Source organism: Podarcis bocagei (assembly GCF_964188305.1).
Source record: "Podarcis bocagei genome assembly, chromosome: 2".
NCBI classification, from domain to species: Eukaryota; Metazoa; Chordata; class Lepidosauria; order Squamata; family Lacertidae; genus Podarcis; species Podarcis bocagei.
In genome coordinates, this window is record NC_138126.1 from 105,856,460 (window position 1) to 105,875,237 (window position 18,778).

The 18,778-nt window shown below is 48.8% G+C and overlaps 1 protein-coding gene and 1 long non-coding RNA gene across 9 annotated transcripts in view; one reads left to right on the forward strand and one right to left on the reverse strand.

Moving 5' to 3' along the window:
* Positions 1-1,356: 1,356 nt before the first annotated feature.
* Positions 1,357-3,854, reverse strand: LOC308579904. The gene is made up of 2 exons (XR_014004623.1): positions 3,696-3,854; positions 1,357-1,827 (listed from the first exon to the last, which is right to left on the reverse strand). It is a non-coding gene; the product is annotated as an uncharacterized lncRNA (long non-coding RNA).
* Positions 3,855-3,957: 103 nt separating this feature from the next.
* The window catches only part of SDK2 (sidekick cell adhesion molecule 2), a 353,925-nt gene continuing 339,104 nt past the window's right edge, over positions 3,958-18,778 (forward strand). For 3 of the 8 annotated variants that reach the window (XM_081180809.1, XM_081180812.1, XM_081180810.1), the window contains exon 1: positions 3,958-4,519. In XM_081180809.1, coding sequence (XP_081036935.1) covers positions 4,438-4,519 — 82 coding nt within the window. In that variant the 5' untranslated portion in view covers positions 3,958-4,437. The remainder of the gene's footprint in view (positions 4,520-18,778) is intronic. The other 5 variants (XM_081180811.1, XM_081180813.1, XM_081180814.1 and 2 more) reach the window with 2 other exon arrangements.

Consider the following 18,778-nt stretch of genomic DNA (forward strand, 5'->3'; position numbering starts at 1 on the left):
TAGTCATGCTTGCCACATGACCTGGAAAAACTGTCTGCAGACAGACGTCAGCTCCCTTGGCTAGTAAAGCAAGATGAGCGCCGCAACCCTAGAGTCGTTTGCGACTGGACTTAACTGCCAGGGGTCCTTTACCTTTACTTTTTACCTTCAGTAAAAATTATTAACATGGGATAATAATTCCATTTCATTAGCCTTCCAGGGGGTTGGAATTCACAGTTAGGTTGCATCCCAATCTAGGGTGGGGTAGCACAAACACACTGCTATCTTTTCCTGTCTCTTAGGTAAAACAGGAAGAGGAAGAGGAAGAGGAAGAAACAACCACGTGGGGCAGAGAAATGAAGTGTAACCAGAAGTGTAAAAGAGGCCAGAGCTCTTTTATTTTTGATTATTGCATAATGGAAGAAACTGGTGGATCCATTTCTGCATCACAAATCACACCTGGCCATACTCTCTCTCTTGGACCCGGCCCCCCTAAAAAGAGGAAAGAGTTGGAAACAACTAAAAGCAGGCCCCATATTGCAGTTTTCGGTTAAAGTTGGAGGGTGTTTGAAAAGATTTCTGGGTGTTTAAAAAAAGGAAGAAGAAAAGTGTTCGGAGACCTTACAGTCTTGTAGTATAGGAGTAGATTTGATTAACTTATAATATATAACTTTGCTGTTTCCTATTTGAGTTAAGAACTTTCAGGGGAATGTGCCATCTGGCCCTGGTGATTTCTTACGATTTAGCTTGCAGATTAGTTCTAAAAATACTTTGTCATTTTTCTTTGACGCTGTTCTGATTTATTGCCTTGGAAAAAAATAAGTTCAGGTGTAGATATCTCACCCAACATCTTCTGCAGTAAAGACAGATGTAAAGAATTCATTGACATGCCTTAGCAATTTCCCTGTCTTCCCTGAGTGCTCCTGTTACGTCTTTGTCATCTAGGAGCTCACTGCCTGTCTGGCTGGCTTCCTGCTCCTGATGTATTTAAAGAATTTTTGTATGATGAGGTGTAATACATATATATAGCAATTTGTTCTTCAAAAGCCTCCCTGATTGTAGCCTTGCATATAATTTATCCAAGTTTGCGCTATGCTCTTTACCTCGGCAAAACTTTCAGTTTTGGAAGGAATTCACTTTGACTTTATTACTCCCCCCCCCATGTTGGCATTTTGGGGGCTACACTTGTTGGGTTTTTGAGCAACGATAGAGACAGGGCTATTTTCCCCAGCCAGAACTCACTGGAACTCAGTTCCAGCACCTCTCAGGTGGGCGACATTGCTATTATAAGAGAACAAGGGAGGTGTTCACAGTGAGTTCTGGCACCTCTTTTCTCACAAAAATAGAACTGGATAGAGAGATCATGAAAAAATAGTCTATTTATACCATTATTTTTAATAACCTCCTTGCTGCCTTTAACTGTATTTTTCACTCTCAAGTAATTAAAAAAACACACATAAGGGATGAGTAGATTTTCCATGTTCTGATTTAAGTAGGTTGACTCTGCAAATAGCTTTCCTTTGCGCCAGGGAAGGGAAGCCTGTAGCCTTGGGCTATAGCATTTGCTTGCATGCAGAAGATCCCAGATTGAATCTACAGTCTCTTCAGATGTCCCTGAAACCTAAGAGACCTGCGGTTGGGATCTTGGTCTGACTTGGCATAAGGCTGCTTCCTATGCCCTTAAGGACAGTCTCACTCTCATTCAGTCTGAAGGAAGGGCTGTAGCTCAGTTGTCTGACTCAATAGAAGTGCCCCATGCTCCTTTGACTACAACTCCCAGGATGGACAGTGAGCAGGGAAGCCAGTAGCTGGAGTCCAAGATAACTGGAGGACCACAGGTTCCTCTCCCTGCTGTAAAAAGATATGCAGACAATGAGGTTTGCCTTGCCGTTTCTGCTTCTTTTGAGGCCAGGCCAAGGTCAGTTCCCTCAATTTCCCTCCAAGAGCATAGAAGCCAACTTCTAGGGGCTGAGGTCCCTTTAAAAAGGTAAAGGACCCCTGACTGTTAAGTCAAGTCGCTGATGACTCTGGGGTTGTGGCGCTCATCTCGCTTTATTGGCCGAGGGAGCTGGCGTACAGCTTCCGGATCATGTGGCGAACCAGAGCAGCGCACGGAAATACCGTTTACCTTCCCGCCGGAGCGGTACCTATTTATCTACTTGCACTTTGATGTGCTTTCGAACTGCTAGGTTGGCAGGAGCAGGGACCGAGCAATGGGAGCTCACCCCATCATGGGGATTCAAACCGCCGACCTTCTGATCTGCAAGTCCTAGGCTCTGTGGTTTAGACCACACCACCACCCGCGTCCCTTCACCCCCCCCAATAAAATATCTGAGAGAGGTTGCCCCCCCCCCGCCAGGTGATGGGCATTGCCATTCAAATGATGGATGTGTACCACATCTTACTTGGGCCCCCCAATGTTTTATTCAAGTTGGCACCCCCTGTCTGCAGTTATGAGGGCTCGTGATTCCAGCTCGTGTATTTTACAACATGGACCTTGGGCGTGCAGTTAAGTACAGTGGTACCTCGGGTTAAGTACTTAATTCGTTCCGGAGGTCCATTCTTAACCTGAAACTGTTCTTAACCTGAAACACCACTTTAGCTAATGGGGCCTCCCGCTGCTGCCGCGCCGCCAGAGCACAATTTCTGTTTTTATCCTGAAGCTAAGTTCTTAACCCGAGGTACTATTTCTGGGTTAGCGAAGTCTGTAACCTGAAGCGTCTGTAACCTGAAGCGTATGTAACCCGAGGTACCACTGTACTTAACTGCACACCCAAGGTCCATGTTGTAAAAGACATGTAAAACATTTGCAACAGCGTGTTCCCCTGAAAGAGTTTCTGGATCCATTTTGCGAAACTGGGGAAGGAGGGGGTGGGGCGGGGGAGAGACACAAACAGGGGTGTCTACAAAAGACAGTAAATCTGGATTTTATTTGATCCAAAACAACACCTTAACCCACCCCCCACCCCCGGAGGCAGGGATGCCGGCACAGCACATCTTCTGAGCGCACCCCTCTCAGGATCGCGCCCTTCCGGCGCACAGAAGTCGCGCCCGCGCCTGGGTCTTTTCAGAGGGGGCTTCTCATATTCCCGAAGGCGGAGGAAAGGAAGGCTGTGGCCTCCGGTTCGCGCAGAGCGGAGGCTTTTCGCGCCCAGCCTTCAACGACGCCCTGTTGAGCTGCGCTCGGCCAGCCGCCAGTCCTGCCTGGCGCGCACCGCGCGCTCTGGGAGCCGGCGTCGGTCACCAGGTGGCGCTGCCGGCCTCTCTCTTTCTCCGCCTACCCCGGGCTGAGGCTGCCGCCGCCGCCGCTACTGCTGGCGGCTCTACTGCTGCCAGATCTTTGGCTCACTCCGCTGCTGCCGAGCCGAGGAGTGGGAGGGCGGCAGCAGCAGCAGCAGCAGCAGAGCCGCTGGAAGAGCCGGCGTGCCCCCCGCAAGAGAGGCGCGCCGCGGCTGCCCTTGGAGACCCGTCGCCGCCAGCTCGCCTTCCGCCTTCCAGCCGGCGCTTGGGGTGGGTGGGGGTGCTGTGGGAGGCGGACACGTTCAGGAGAGGGAGACGCAAGCCGCTGCCTCCGGCCATGGAGAAGAAGACCGCTCGCCTGGCGAGCTGAGCGGGGGGTAATCGGGGAGGGGAGAACCCCGGACCCCCAGCCCAGTCCGGACCCTCCCCCTCCGCGAAACTTTTCCCCCCGTTTTGAAGCCCCCCGCAGTGCCTACCGAGAGAAAACTTCGCGCCGTCTGGGATTTGCGTGTCTGAGTCTGAGTCGATCCCTCCCCCTTTCTTCTCGTGACTCCACCAGTCGATCTTTGCTTTTGCAGGGATCGATCTCCGTAGCCTTGAAGTAATGTTTTGAGAAGCCCGGAGCAGTTCCTGGAAACCTCCCCCCACCTCCATCTCTACTCCCCCGTAAAGGTTTCCTCCTCCTCCCCCCCGACCCTGTTGAGCTTCCACGGGAGCCGAGCGCCGTCCGCTCCTTCCGCGCTGCTGCTGCGACCCCGGCGGAGGAGGGCAAGAATTTGCAACAGCTCCGAACTCCGACGAGGCGCGCCAGTGGACGCCTTGCCTGCCAAACTCTCTCTGTGCTTCCTCGCCCGCCGAACCCCCTGGAGGATGGAGGTGGTGGCTGCGTTGCAGCGGACTTCACAATTCCCCGTTCCCCCGTAGACTTTTTTTTTTTTAAGAGTTGATCCTAGGGCGGGATGTTTCAATTGGATTTAATTGCTGCCACCCTGTTTGCTTTTTCAATGCGCCCTGGAGGACGAAGTGGCTTTCTCTAAGGTCTGGCGGAGAAGATCGTTATCAAAACGGAAGAAGAGCGGAGGGAATCCCCTCTCCCCTGCGCGGTTCTTCCTGGGATCCGGCAGCAGGCATAAGGGATATTAGATACAGTACAGAACAAATATAAAAAAAGCCCGCTCCAGCAGAAGTTCTCTTCCTTGCAAAGCTTCTCTGGTAACCATGGCTGGGATTGGCAAACGCTGGGAGATAATGTGCTGCGTGATCGTCGTGCTTCTGGGCAGCCCTGCAGCCACAGCCCAAGGTAAATCGAGGAAGGGGTTGCTTACGAAGCCCCCTGCCCGCCTTCAATGGCTTGCATGTGTGGTTTGGCGGGGGGGGGGCGCTGGACGGCGCAACGGAGATATAGGGGCGCGCGGCAAAATCTGGATATTTAGCTCCTAGTAGCTGCTGGATAGCAAGACCCGCACTTCGCGTTGAGGGTTGTGCATGACTTTTTTGGGCTGATGGAAGTTGAACAACTCAGCCATAGGCTAAGGAGAGCCTGTTAAATGGAAAGGGACGGCGGGGGCGGGGGGGGGTAAGAGATTGTCAGAGAGAAAGAGGGGGGGAATCCTCGGCTTTTTTCTTCTTAGTTGGGCGATGGAGACTTTTCTTCAATTCGGTCCGATCTGTGCTTTGGTTAGTCAGGAGGAGGTTGACGGCGGGGGAGGGGGGAGGTTGTTTTGTTGTGGATGCCGGGAGACACGGCTTTGGATAAGTTTACGTCTGGTCGGTTTGCGGGACTGAAATGCCTGTTCAAAAGTAATCAAGAGATCAAAGCGGAGTGGGAAGGAGGGAGTCGGAGACGAGAAGAGGCAGGCGCTGGAGATTTGAGGGAGATAAAAAGAAAGGCTTTAAAGAGGAGGGGGGAAAGGAGGAGGGCCTCCTGTTGAAGGGCACTTTCTATATTCTCTGCTGGGGGCGGCGGCGGCGGCGGAATTCACAGCGCGATCCTAACTCGATCCTGCTCATTTAAGAAGTGGGGCTCGATCCCTAGCAAGTGGGAAAGAAACGAGCTTTCAGCCCCAAGACGAGTCCGGTGGGGCTTGCCTTCGAGCGCAGCCGTTTCTTTTAAAAACGCAAAGGATCGGAATGCGCGCCCGTCGGGGTTGCGCGCCCAGAAAGAAGCCTGCGGGGCGAGGTTTCCCCAAAGCACCGCCGGCCCCTCTCCAGGCGCGGGCTGGCCGCCGGTGAACCCGGCTTCTCCTTCGCGCAGCCAAAAGGCTTGAATGTTCCTTGGAGAGGGCTGCGTGTGTCTCCCTTTCTGCGTGCGTTTTGTGTGTGTGTGGCGTGCACAGCCCAGCGCAGGCTGCCTGGGATACCCAGAGAACTTCCGGGGGAGAAGAATGCGACACGTGGGGCAGACCTAAAAGAAAAGAAAGAGTAGGAGAGAGAGCTCCCTCCTTCTCTCTCTATCACCACAAAAGAAAATACTGCCTTGGGTGGCTTTTTTCCAGAATAAACCTTCCCTCAAGCTGAGGGGGGAAATGAATTGTGCGGCGACTCTGAGGAAATAATAACAATACGGCGACTTCTCCAGGCTCCCTCTCGCGCGCCAGCCTTTTATTTTTTAAAGGCTAGATGGAGAGGGTGACCTCTTTTCTTGCACAGCCTGTTGTCTCGCGATAAGGGCTTCTCTCTCCAAAGCTGCTTACAGGTGGGCAGGCTTTTCAAACCGCGCAGAGGCGAAGCGGGGACCGTAGGGCAGCCGTCAAGTGTCGTCGGCGTCGTCCCGGCGCCAAAGCGCCTCATTCTCTCCTCTCAGCTCTCTCCCCCCCCCCCGCCATTTCACGTCCAGTCTCGTTTGATGTGTGTGACTTCATTGGCCAGAGCAGCCCGGCGTAGCGAAATTCCCGCGCGCCTGGCATTCCAACTGAGGCGGGGAGGGGGCGCGAGGGGGGGGGAGAGAAGCGGGCAGAGTGAGGGACTGATCTAAGACAATGGCCGCCACATGCCATTCTTTTCCCAGGCCTCAGGAAAGGGTTAATCCTCCTGCAACCCAGGAAAAGCTGGGTTGTCGTAGCAGCCGTTCTTCTCGTTCTGCCTTGTTATAAAAGCACCAATTTGTCCAAAAAACTAAAAAAAAATCCTTTAAACGCCCTGGTTCACAGATGGGGGGCGTTGATGAAAGAAAGCAGACGGTTTTTGGACGATTTGCAAAGAAGAAGAAAAAGCGAATGATGGAGACCAACAGCAACAAGGAAAAGTTGCTGAGGGGATTAAAAACTAGGGTTGTTTGAGGAGGTGTTTTGTTGTGGTCTGGAGAATTCAATCAGTTGCTCTAGAATAGTGTTCCCACTTGATCTACCTGTTGCCTGTAGCTGTTCGTTTTCTCTCCTTTCCATCACCCTCTTTTTTCTTTTTCTTTTACCACAGTCACAGGACTCTTGAAAAAGTTTCAGAAGCTTCCCGAACTCCCCTTTCCCCTCCTCCATCCGTGGGCTGATCCAATATTTGGTTAGTTATCCAAACGGCAAATGACTGGCACAGGTTTTACAGCCCGCCTGTATAATATCTCACCAGGCACCTTCCTCTCGCCTCCTTTTCTATCTCTTGACCTGTCAAGATAACAATACCAGCCAGGAGAGAGATTTATGGTCAAGAGGCAGGATGCAATGGCCGGCTGAACCCATGGAGGCTGGCGATAGCTCCTTGGGGCTGCCGAGGGAAATGAAGTGGGGGCGAGATGGGCGGCAGTTCCAGGGTCCAACTTGATTTATTTTCTCCCGAGGCTGGCAGTCGGGTGATGGCAAAGCCTTGCTCATAATGGAGAGCATCCGCAGCAAAAGGATGTGTTGTGGAAGCTAATGCAAAGGGCACATAACTGCTACCCTGTGCTTCTGCTCCCGAGCAAAAAACCCCCCACACCTGGCTGTGTGGATGGGGGGGGGGTGGGAGTGGCAGGACTCTAAATGTGTATAATGGGCTGGTGGGATTTGCAGCTTGGATGCTGCATAATCGTCTCTGGGTGGAAGAGGCAACCCCCCCCCCACACACACACTGTATTTATTCCCTCAAACTTAGATGTTTGCTCTCTTTGGGTTGAACTAGAGTATATCCTTCAGCTAAACACATTTTTGTCAGCTTCTGGGGCTTGGTTGGTTTGTTTCAGCCACCAGTTGCTAAAATCGTTACGTTCCCTCGCATCCACTGTTCTCAATTTCCTCCCGTCCAGTTTCCCCTCTCTGCAGAGCTGTTGGAACCTGGCTATGTAAAACCCACTTAATGTGAATCAAATGAAAAGTTTGCCATTAGAAAAATGGCGAGTACCCTTTCATGACAGGCCATGGTCTGCGAGTGCCACAAGCCAGCGCAGGACCATGCGATAAGCTAATTGCCTCCGGGATGCTTATGTGCTGTGCAGACTATTTTCAGCCACTTCTGTTATCTGAACGTGATACATAAATAGACTCCCTCTTTAGGCAGAGAGCATTGATCTGGATGCACCAGCCAATGTTGGCTCTTGGAAACTCTAAACTACCTGAAAGGGCAAGAGGAGGGATGTGTGATGATGCCAAGGAAGAGGGGGAAAGTGCTTTCTTTTTATAGTAGACTTTGGGGATGCAAAAGGGTTTCTTAATACCGCACATTAGGCTTGTGGTATTGGCATCTTCCATGATTACTGTGGGCTGAATGCAATATTTTTAAAAAAATTACCCAAATTTATTAAACTGCTACTTGATACATTGTGCAAGCACAGGCACGGTGGGCAGGTTCTATATCTTCTGCATTTCTTCGCCACCCCATTCCCTAATGACCCATAGGGATCATGCGCAGCTGTCAAAATGCATGGTGAAGCTCATCCAATCTTGCCTTTAAAAGTCTGGGGCACTTTGTGCCAAAGCAGGAACTAAAAGAATGTCAGTATTAACAGCTAACTTCAATGGGTGGATAACGCCACTGAGGCTCTATAGGATGCTGTTATGTGACAATAGGGTTGCCAGCGTGTATACGTATATGTATATGTACTGAATGTGTATATGTATATGTATATGTGTGTGTGTCCTATTCCTATGAGCTGCAGTCATTGGCAGGTTGCAATGCTTATGTCATGGGAAGCTTGACTTGCTGACTCAACAACCAGTTGACCTAAAGAAAAATCACAGGAGCACAACATAAATTTGGCCCGTGTTTTTCTGATCAGCTGGGAACCCTAAATCTCCAGTTTGTAAAGGACCAAGAAGCAGATGATGGGAGAAGCATTGGGAAGATGGGAAATATAGTCTGACCTGATGTAAGGCAGCTTCTTATGTTCCCTGTTGCAAACGAAATGCACATGTGGGTGTGGTCATTTGCACTACATTGCTTTCCGTGAAGTGCACACTGGCCTACTGTGCACACTGTCAGGACGGTTGGACGCAGAGGAATGGTGGGAGGAAGGAGTTGGGGAACCACTAAGGGAAGAAGGCACAGAGCCTGGGGAGTGGTGACGGGACAACGATGGGTGGTCAAGAGGGAGAAGAAGAGAGAGAAGACTGGGAAGAGGATGTGTCAAAAGCTGAAGGGTTAACAGAGGTTAGGGAGCTGGGAAAGTGCTGTCAAGTGGGAGGAGGCAGAGATGAGTCAGGCTGATGAAGGGTCTTGGGTGTTTCTCCCTCCGGCTGCAACAGCCTCCCCTCTTTCTCCCAGAATCAAGAGAGGCATGAAGAGAGGTTGGAGATGCACAGATGCAGTCTCCGATTCCTTGGAAAAAGCCCTGGAGAGGAGGGGACTTAGATGGCTGTGGGGAGGCAGAGACTTCCAATCTCACCAACTGGTTTTTCATGGAGCAAGACCACCAGGAATGAGCTGCTGTGCTCCTTAGGCTTGACTCTCTGCCAAGTATGTGGAGATTGCGCTTTTGCTAATAAAGAGTTAACTCCAAGTTTGAACTGTGTGATGGCTGACCAGCAGGCTCTGTGACACCTACAGAGATGGATTGTAGGTTAGTGGTAGAGCATATTTGCTTGCAAACGGTGCTTGGGGTCCAGGGCTGGGGAGCTCTTTCTAGGTCTGAGGACGTGGGAGCCGTGTGATGATTAGCAGATGTCTAGTCGTGCCATTTAGGCACATGTAGCACCAGTTTAAGGGAGGCGGGTGGCCCTGTGGGTTAAACCACAGAGCCTAGGACTTGCCGATCAGAAGGTCGGCGGTTCAAATCCCCGCGATGGGGTGAGCTCCCATTGCCCGGTCCCTGCTCCTGCCAACCTAGCAGTTTGAAAGCACATCAAAGTGCAAGTAGATAACTACCACTCCAGCGGGAAGGTAAACGGCGTTTCTGTGTGCTGCTCTGGTTTGCCAGAAGCGGCTTAGTCATGCTGGCCACATGACCCGGAAGCTGTACGCCGGCTCTCTCGGCCAATAAAGCGAGATGACCACCGCAACCCCAGAGTCAGCCACGACTGGACCTAATGGTCAGGGGTCCCTTTACCTTTACCTAGCACCAGTTTGGTAGAAAGCTTTAACAAAATCTTCAGGAGGCACACCAAATCTTCAAGAGGAGGAACAGTTCTTTGCCCAGTAGCTGTGTATGCTGCCCCCTCTAGGTTGCAGAGAAAGGGATATCTGTGTTCATAATGACAAAGAATTACCGCCACATTTATTGACGCTGATGTTGAGGTCGAAACCATTTTTGTCCCACATGTTGTTTGCTGCACAGATGCACAGAGTGAAAGGCAGCCTTGCTTTGAAAGGGCTTGACAGGCTAAATGTGAGAGAGAGACTAGCTAGAGGTGAAAATAAAACTGCATCCACAGTTCAGTGGCAAATGTGGGAACCTAGTCCTGTTCCAGCGATGTAGAATCGTAGAGGATCATCTAGTCAACAATGCAGGAACATGCAGCTTGTCCCATGTGGGGATCGAACCTGCAACCTTGGCATTATCAGCACCGTGGCCAATGAGTGCCTCATTATTGGTGCCAGAAACCCTCTTAGAACATTGGGGTGCCAGTGGGTCCATTCCAGGATGGGGAGTAACCCCCCCCCGGCATGGAGTAATGGTTCACATACAGTGGTACCTCGGGTTAAGAACTTAATTCATTCTGTTCTTAACCTGAAACTGCTCTTAACCTGAAGCACCACTTTAGCTAATGGGGCCTCCCGCTGCCGCCGCACGATTTCTGTTCTCATCCTGAAGCAAAGTTCTTAACCCAGGTAATCTTTCTGGGTTAGCAGAGTCTGTAACCTGAAGCGTCTGTAACCTGAGGTACCACTGTATTCCTGCATTCAAGTCAGGAAGCTTTCTAGCCTGACCCTTAACACCTGTCCCTTTGCTCCAGGCAGTGGCGTAGCGTGGGGGGTGCAGGGGGGCCGTCCGCACCGGGTGCAACATCTGGGGAGGGTGCGCTCGCACTCACAGCTCTCTGCCCCTACCTGGCTCGGGTAGGGTTAGGGGGCGCAAATTACTTGCCTTGCCCCGGGTGCTGACAACCCACGCTACGCCACTGGCTCCAGGGTTGGCATTATGTCTTTGGAAACATTGCCCAGGCAGTGAGGCAGCATTTGTGACTGTGGAGGAGCCTGCGACTCTTTCCTTCAGGTACCTAATATCCAAGGTGCATATCACAATGTATTCTCTCTCTCTCTCTCTCCCCTCTGAATTTATAGCCATTGTTTCCAGCGGCTGACGAAGCCAAAGCCTTCTCAGTGCCCCTGGCTCTTAATGCTGCCTCTTCTTTGCACCTAGCCTATAATTTCTCAGTAATTAAGTCCAGAACATAACAGATAAACTTGCAGTATATTATCCAGAAGGGCCCCTGTGTCAGAAACTGTGACGGTCTCTTTGATTGATTCACTTGCGCTCGCCGAGTTCCTCTTCTCCTTGTCTCCGAGTTTCTGTCTCCTGGGCTCCCTTGCATTGTGTTTGCTCTCAGGCATCAGAAGCTATTACGGCCTGCGTTATGAACTTTTCCCAATTTATTTCGTAAACTCCTGCCTCTGTTGTCTTTGTTTAAAGTGTGTTTCAATGAAATACTGTGTGTGTGTCGGCCAAGGGAAGGAGAATTAGCACAAGGTTATCCACTTGAATTTCTTGTTGACTGTTGAATGAATCGGGTTTCGTAACTGTAATGCAGTACCATTTCATGGTATGTTTCCTGCAATTAAAAAAAACCACACACTTAAAATATGCAGAAGAGATGGGCAAAAAAGGAGGCAGTAGTAAGGATAACCTAGTAAAAAAAAGCTGTAGTCTAAAATATTGTACTTTTACTATTAGATTCTTGAATTATTTGGAGACTTATGGTGCAATCTTATACACCAGCGATAGCCAACTTGGTACTACTTCGCTCATCTCTGATCATCGGATATTACTGGCTGGTGCTGAAGGAAGTTTGATGTCCAGTAATATTTGGAGAGCACCACATTGGCTCACCCTGCTAGACACACTTACCTCGGAGAAAATTTCATTGAACTCATTGTACAGGATTGCAAACTAGACATTATGAGGCACCGCTGTCAACCTATGTCTTTCCCCATGGCCCATGCATTTAGCGAAACAGGTGACATAATATCAAGTCCAGTGTTTATTGGCTGCTGTTTGCAAGGATAAAGGAAATACTGAACGCAAAGAGGTCACATTAATCACGCATTTCCTTTATTGGACCAGGGTTGTAAATAGCCAGTCGCCAGGCTATCAGCCAGGGCAGTTTCTCTGAACCAGAATAGAACTAAATTATCTGCCACCGCCTTGAACTTTAGTCTGCCATCAGTTGTGGTTAAGAAGGAGCAGTAAAATTCTTTTGGTTGGTAGTCTTTGTGGACTTCCATGCAAGGCTGCACTCTGCTTTCTTACCAGGAAGCAAGAGGGAGATGGCAGTAGCTAGGCATTTCTCATAAAGTATTGTTAGGCCCGGGTGGCGCTGTGGGTAAAACCTCAGTGCCTAGGACTTGCCGATCGTATGGTCGGCGGTTCGAATCCCTGCGGCGGGGTGAGCTCCCGTCGTTCGGTCCCAGCTCCTGCCCACCTAGCAGTTCGAAAGCACCCTAAGTGCAAGTAGATAAATAGGTACCGCTTTATAGCGGGAAGGTAAACGGCGTTTCCGTGTGCTGCGCTGGTGCAGGCTTGCCAGAGCAGCTTTGTCACGCTGGCCACGTGACCCGGAAGTGTCTCCGGACAGCGCTGGCCCCCGGCCTCTTAAGCGAGATGAGCGCACAACCCTAGAGTCGGACACGACTGGCCCGTACGGGCAGGGGTACCTTTACCTTTATTGTTAGGCCCTTACATTCTCAAAGCAGATGTAAAAATTAGTGCTTTGGAAGCAATATCCACTCCTTGTGTCACTGTCAATATCCACACACCAGCCTGTCTTCTAGATATAAGGGCGGCCATGCATTTCTGTAGTGCCCTCACTGGGAAGCTAGGACTGTAGCATCAAAAAAGCCACCTAGTTAAGTTCTGCGCACTTACCCATTCATGGCTGAGGAGCTATATATGCAAGCAGGTGTTTTGTTTGTGATTCCTGACTGAATCCAGCTGTATGGTTAGTCGGAAAACCTGCAACAGTGCTGATCAATTATTTCAGAGACAGTCTCTCCTCCCCAAACAGCTAATTTGTGCTATGTGTGCACAGCCAGATGGGGGTGATTAAATCTGGGATCATTTTGGAGTAAGTTGCTTGCTTCCCTGTTTCGTCTTCTTCCGGTTGCCACATGGAATTCTGCTAAACATTTTTGGATGGGCTGCAGGCAGAGGTGGTGACACTGCTAGTCGTTTTATGTTTACATTTTGATTGTAACGAAGGAAGGTCACGTACTTTGTTCCTTGGGCAGAATAATTAAAGTCGATAACTTTTCCCGAAAGCTTGGCTTTGTTTTGTTTTTGTACATCCTGTTCTTCAAGAACGCATTTCTCCCTAACTATAATCTCAGAGTTTCACTGTAACAATTCCATTCATTTATGTGAGTTTAGGATCCTAGCCATGGAGACAGCTGCTCTTTATAATGGCCCTGTATGTAGTTGAGAAATGTTGCTCTGCTCCCCATCCATCATCCCAAAACTGAATGTGATCATTTCGTTCACATCTTGCCCAAGCCTTGCTTTGGACATTTTTATCTCTTCCTCTTCTCCATAAACTTGTTAACTTATCCACTTCACTACTGCATTCTGGGCCATGTGTCTGCTAGGTCTGTCGGTTTCCCAGGAAATATAAATTACCGGTAAGTGCCATGTTACACACGTGTGTGTGTGTGTGGTGGTGGTGGTGGTGGTGGCCTTTGACACGTGAGACATACATTTTCAAGACCCACACAAATTTTGCATGTGAGAGAGGTACTTAATTAATAAATAATAATACATGTGGATGCAACAGACATGTATTTCATTCAGTGACACTTAACGGGGAGCTGCAATTGGCCACAGCTCCTTGTGGCGTGTGCGCTTCGTGAGAAACCCTCATTTGCCTGTGTGTGGTGTAATGTGTAAAATAGCCCTCTGATGAACAGTTGGTAATGCAAACTTAAACTGGCATTGATATTTAACATTGCCTCCCCCTTTTCTTAAATAACTTGAGAAATAAGGCAAATCTCCTATCTCATGCCTGTAGTTCTGGGAACCTCAAATTATACTTGATATTTTGATTTGAGGGTAGCCGGTTCTTAAAACCACTTGTTTATCTAGCTAATGAAATGCCTGAGTTCAGAAGTTTGCATTTCTGAGTCAAACTCAGGCCACCTTTTAAACTCCCTGCACTTAACTCTTTTGTGTGGTCGCCTCTGCAATTGGAAGTCCACAAATACGCTGACTAGGAGCTCGAGGAAAATACAGCCAACGATGTGATCCAACCGATGTTTCTTTTTGATTGTGTGTTTGGGGTGTGGAGGTAAGACGTTGGAAAGAATAGTCCATGGATGTGGTGCTTTATATAACCACTAATGTCGACTAAATGTAAGCATGTTGTATTACAGGGTTTCCCAAACTTGGGTCTCCAGCTGTTTTTGGACTACAACTCCCATCATCCCTAACTAGCAGGATCAGTGGGCGGGGATGATGGGAATTGTAGTCCAAAAACAGCTGGAGACTCAAGTTTGGGAAGCTCTGTTGTATAAGAATGTACAGTGGTACCTTGGGTTAAGAACTTAATTCGTTCTGGAGGTCCATTCTTAACCTGAAAATGTTCTTAACCTGAACCACCACTTTAGCTAATAGGGCCTCCTGTTGCTGCCGCACGATTTCTGTTCTCATCCTGAAGCAAAGTTCTTAACCTGAGGTACTATTTTTGGGTTAGTGGAGTCTGTAACCTGAAGCGTATGTAACCTGAAGCATCTGTAACCTGAGGTACGACTGTATAAACAGAAGAAGAGGCTGCTGAATCAGTCCTGTCTTGTTCAGCATCCTTGACAAACCAGATACCTATGAGAAGCTTGCACGTAGGGCATGAATGGAACATCACTAATACACACTGCTGCTACTAATATATACTACTAATGTTGTAAAAGTATAGCTTTTCCTCATGATAAGAAAAAGTCGCATCAAGTCAATACACCACACTATCCTGTATAGCTGGTTCCGCTGTTTTCCCTTTGTCTGATTTGTATTGGCAGGTTCCAGTTGGGGGAGCTCTTTTCAGAAGCTTATGGGTCTGAGTTTTGGAAGCTGAGCGGGGGTACAATAGCTTGGCATCTTCCTACGAACATCTGAGCTGACATCCGTCTTTTGTTGCATGATCGATTCAGCTAAAGAAAGGCTGGTCGATAAGAGCTTGAGAAGCAAAGGGGGGAGAAGAAGAATGAAAGAGAAACCAAACCAAAAAAATACTCAAAGCCAGAGAACTGCTGCCCTAATGGCTCCGCCTGTGTAGAAGTAAAAAAAAAAAAAGTTTGATTACCCGCAGTTGTTATATACATGCCAGAATGCCAATCGGGGAAGGAACACCGAAAGTTTAATTATTGTCGAGGCAAGCCGCGCCACGTAATTATTAATTACCTAGGGCAAAAATAACTTATTGATTAAAGCCGATTGCTAATTATCCACAGTGGAATGCAATGTTTATCAGGAGGATAATATGTCACGGAGCTGGTGGCATTGCGGCTCAGAGGTGGGTCTCAGCTGGAGTGCCCTTAGTGGTTCAACCTCCGCTGGGCGATTAAAGGGCACATTGTGATAGACTTCTCTTTTATATCCTCCCACCAAATAAGTATTTCAAAGTATGGGATGAGCACAAACAGAATTTCCTGTTTCCTCCTCCCCTGCTTAAAAAAAAGTCCTTGCATAGAAATCTGTCAGGAGTGCATGCAGGAGCCAGGCCATGTGGCCAGTAGGGCTTTGCAGGACTGGGGCTTTCCTAAGTTTCTTCTCAAGAGGCAAGGCGCGGCCGCACAGGTGATGCCAATTGGTAACTCACAGCACCTGGTAGCAAGAGCCAGGAAGGGATATAAGGGTAGCATTTCCCTTTGGCTCTTTGACACAGCAACATGCTTCTTGCCTTGCTGCGTTTGGCTTCTTGACTCCTTGCTTCCTAATCCTCGGACCCTTGGCTTCTTGACTTCCGACTCTCTGACCCTTGGCTTCCTGACTTCTGGCTTCCAGACTCTCGTTCCTGCTCCCACCCCGCCATCTTGCCCCCGGTCCCGACATCCTCCTCCAGGACTTCGACCACCCATAAACTGGACCGTGACAGAAATCACTCTTACCCCCTCATCTTCCATTTTCCCAACACCAGATCCAGGACCCCATCCAAGGAAGTCCTGACTCAAGGAAGGAGCTGCTTAATGCAGTTTTGGCCCTAGGAATGGCCCACATCTCATTGGGCGTCCTTCCCCAGCCTGGTGCCATCTACATGTTGTTGGACTCTAGTACTCATCAGCCTCAGCCACCATGACCAGTGGTCATGGGAAATGGGAGCTGTAGTTCATCTTGATGGCACCAAGTTGGAATAGACTTCCCTTAGGGATCCTAACCTACTTTGAGGACTGTGGTTTTGAGCCAACCCTAACGTGGAATAAAGCTTCCTTGTTCAGCAGAAGTTTCTTCTCTGGTGAACCTTGATCGCTAATAATGCCCCACCTTAAAAATATTGTCATAGACAGAACTGGAAAAGGTGCAATGGATTAGAGCCTCTTGCCAGTGAGGGAAGTCTCAAGTGTTCTCAGTTTAGAAGGGGGGGAAAGACAACCCAAATGTGGATATGATAAGAGTTCTATCCATTTATTTGTGGTATTGAGAAAGTAGCTTTCACCTTACTTTCCACTGCATTAGAACTTGGAGTCATGCGATGACATCAGTTGGCAACAGGATGACCAAAAGAAACAAATTCTTCACACAATTCACAGTTAACTTAATAGAATTTACTGTCACACACTGTGTTAGAAACTCATATATATATATATATAATCTAATTGCTAAATGGTGCCTTAAGCCTGGCTTACAGCTGCCACAGTGGTATGTCTAGGCGCCATTTTTGTTTGTTTGTTTATGTTTTGCAGTGGACTTTATCATCATCATCATCATTTATTGTTGTCCATTTCATTTCTGTAGTGGTTTATAGTTTAAAGAACAAATCTCCACGTTGTTTACAACACATTAAAGCATTGAATAAAACAACAATAACAACTAATAATAATAATAAGCTTAAAAGACAATATTTCAGATCCTTCTCTAAGTGACATTTTGCTTTCCCCAGTTGCCAGCCTGGCATACAGAGATCTCCATGTGGTCACAGTTGGACTGGCGCCAGTCACGAAACGCATCTGGCGCCTGGCTAATTTTGAACACTGCACATGACATGGTGGTGATCTCAGGCCAGATCCGTGGAGGAGAATTGGTCTTATCAATGGATTGGTCTGTTGACTATGATAGCTAAATGAAACTTCCATGTTCAGGGGCAGTGCATCTCTTGAGTTCCGGTTCCAGAGGTTGGGGAGAGAAACACGAACCCTATTAATTGGCCATCATACCCTGTTATGCATTTCATTCTGTTTGGCAGTATGTGACCTCTGCAACTCCTCTTCTACTTCCTGCATCTGGAGGTGAGCACTGCTTTGCTTCTTACTTAAGATTAGCCAGTGCATTAGTTACCAGCCTTATGTGAGCAGCTGAGGAAGGAGAGTAGTTTGTGGGTGAGCAGGTTGCTGAGGAGGAGGAGGAGGGAAGAAGGAGATTAAAATTTGATGCTTCTTAGGAAGCCATTAGTGGCCTGGTGCGGCCCTGAAATTTTGATGATACGATAATCGTAAAGGAAGGAAATATTATTTGCCGTAATGCGGGCTGTTAATGACTCTGCCGGGGAGCTGAGACCTGGCAACGCAGCTGGCCTCGGGGGCCGCTCATGTGTGTGGTAATGTACAACAATTGTCTGTGTAACCTTGAGAAGTAGCTCTGGGACCGGTGGCACTCTGATCTCTTTCGGTGTATTGGTTTGTGTTCTCCCAGCAGTAGCAGACAAAAAAACAAAAGAACATTAAACCTTTCCTTGGCTTGGAGCTGCTCTGAGTGGCAGCTCGGAGATTGCACTGGGCAAATAAGCAGACTTTGTTTACCCAAACCTGCTTTTTACATCCAGGTCTTGAGAGGTAGGCAGATGTCTGCAGGAAACCAGCGAGCCTGAGCACCTAGGTCAGGGATGGGGACGTCTTTCCCAGCTCGAGGGCCACATTGGCTTCCGGGCAACTTCCCAGGGGCCACATACCAGTGCCAGGCAGGGCCAGAGGCTAATGGGAAGCAACAATTTTGAGCTTTGGCTTTATACAGTAGACTAGTTTCTGCATAGGCTCTCACAACTCTCTTTACCCTCTGTCCAGGCAAGCTAGAAACATTATCAGTGTTCAAGGCCGCATTCCAAAGCAAAAACAATCCGGGAGGATGCAAAGGAAGCAGAGTCCGTCAGGGGTGTGGCCCAGATAGAGCAGGTGTCACCTGGAGACAGTCCTGAGGGGCCAGACAGAGAGGTCTGGGTCCCCACATTTGGCCCCTGGGCCTGGGTGGAACAGCAAGGGACTCAAAACAAAAAAGCACCAGGGGACTGCATCTGTTAAATTCCATTTTCACTGCTGGCAGGGGAGGCTATTCCTAGGTTCGGTGTTTCTTGATGGGGAGGTTGCTTTTAGCTTTGATCTGCGTGGGGTTTTTTCCTCTTCTTTCTTTTTTTTTAATGGAAAGATGAAGGCGGCTGACACTGGAAACCCTTTGAAGAACTGAAGTGCCAGCTGAAAAGCGGAAAAAGTGCTTCTCGCTTTGCTTTTATTACTAGGATCCAACAGGAGAGAATCATGTCCTTTTCCAGAAGTCGTGCCGGCAAGCCGAGGGGTCGCCTGCTTCTTGCTGCCTCGCAAAGCATCACTCATTGCAGGCTCCAACGATCCACTGATGGGTTTTGACCCACCTTGTCAAAATGGCTTCCCCTTCCTTCTTTCTTTTTTTTTTTTTTTTTTTTTGCTGCCATATGAAATTTCGCTCCCCAGTTTCCCCCCTCTCTTGCATAATAAAAACGGAATAGAGAAGAGTGAAGGAGGAATGCCGAGTGGGGGGGGGGGAAGAAGCCAGAGAAATGACGTTTGAAATATTGGGCCCCCTCCTATGGTTGCAATCCTAGCAACAACCTTCTCTTAT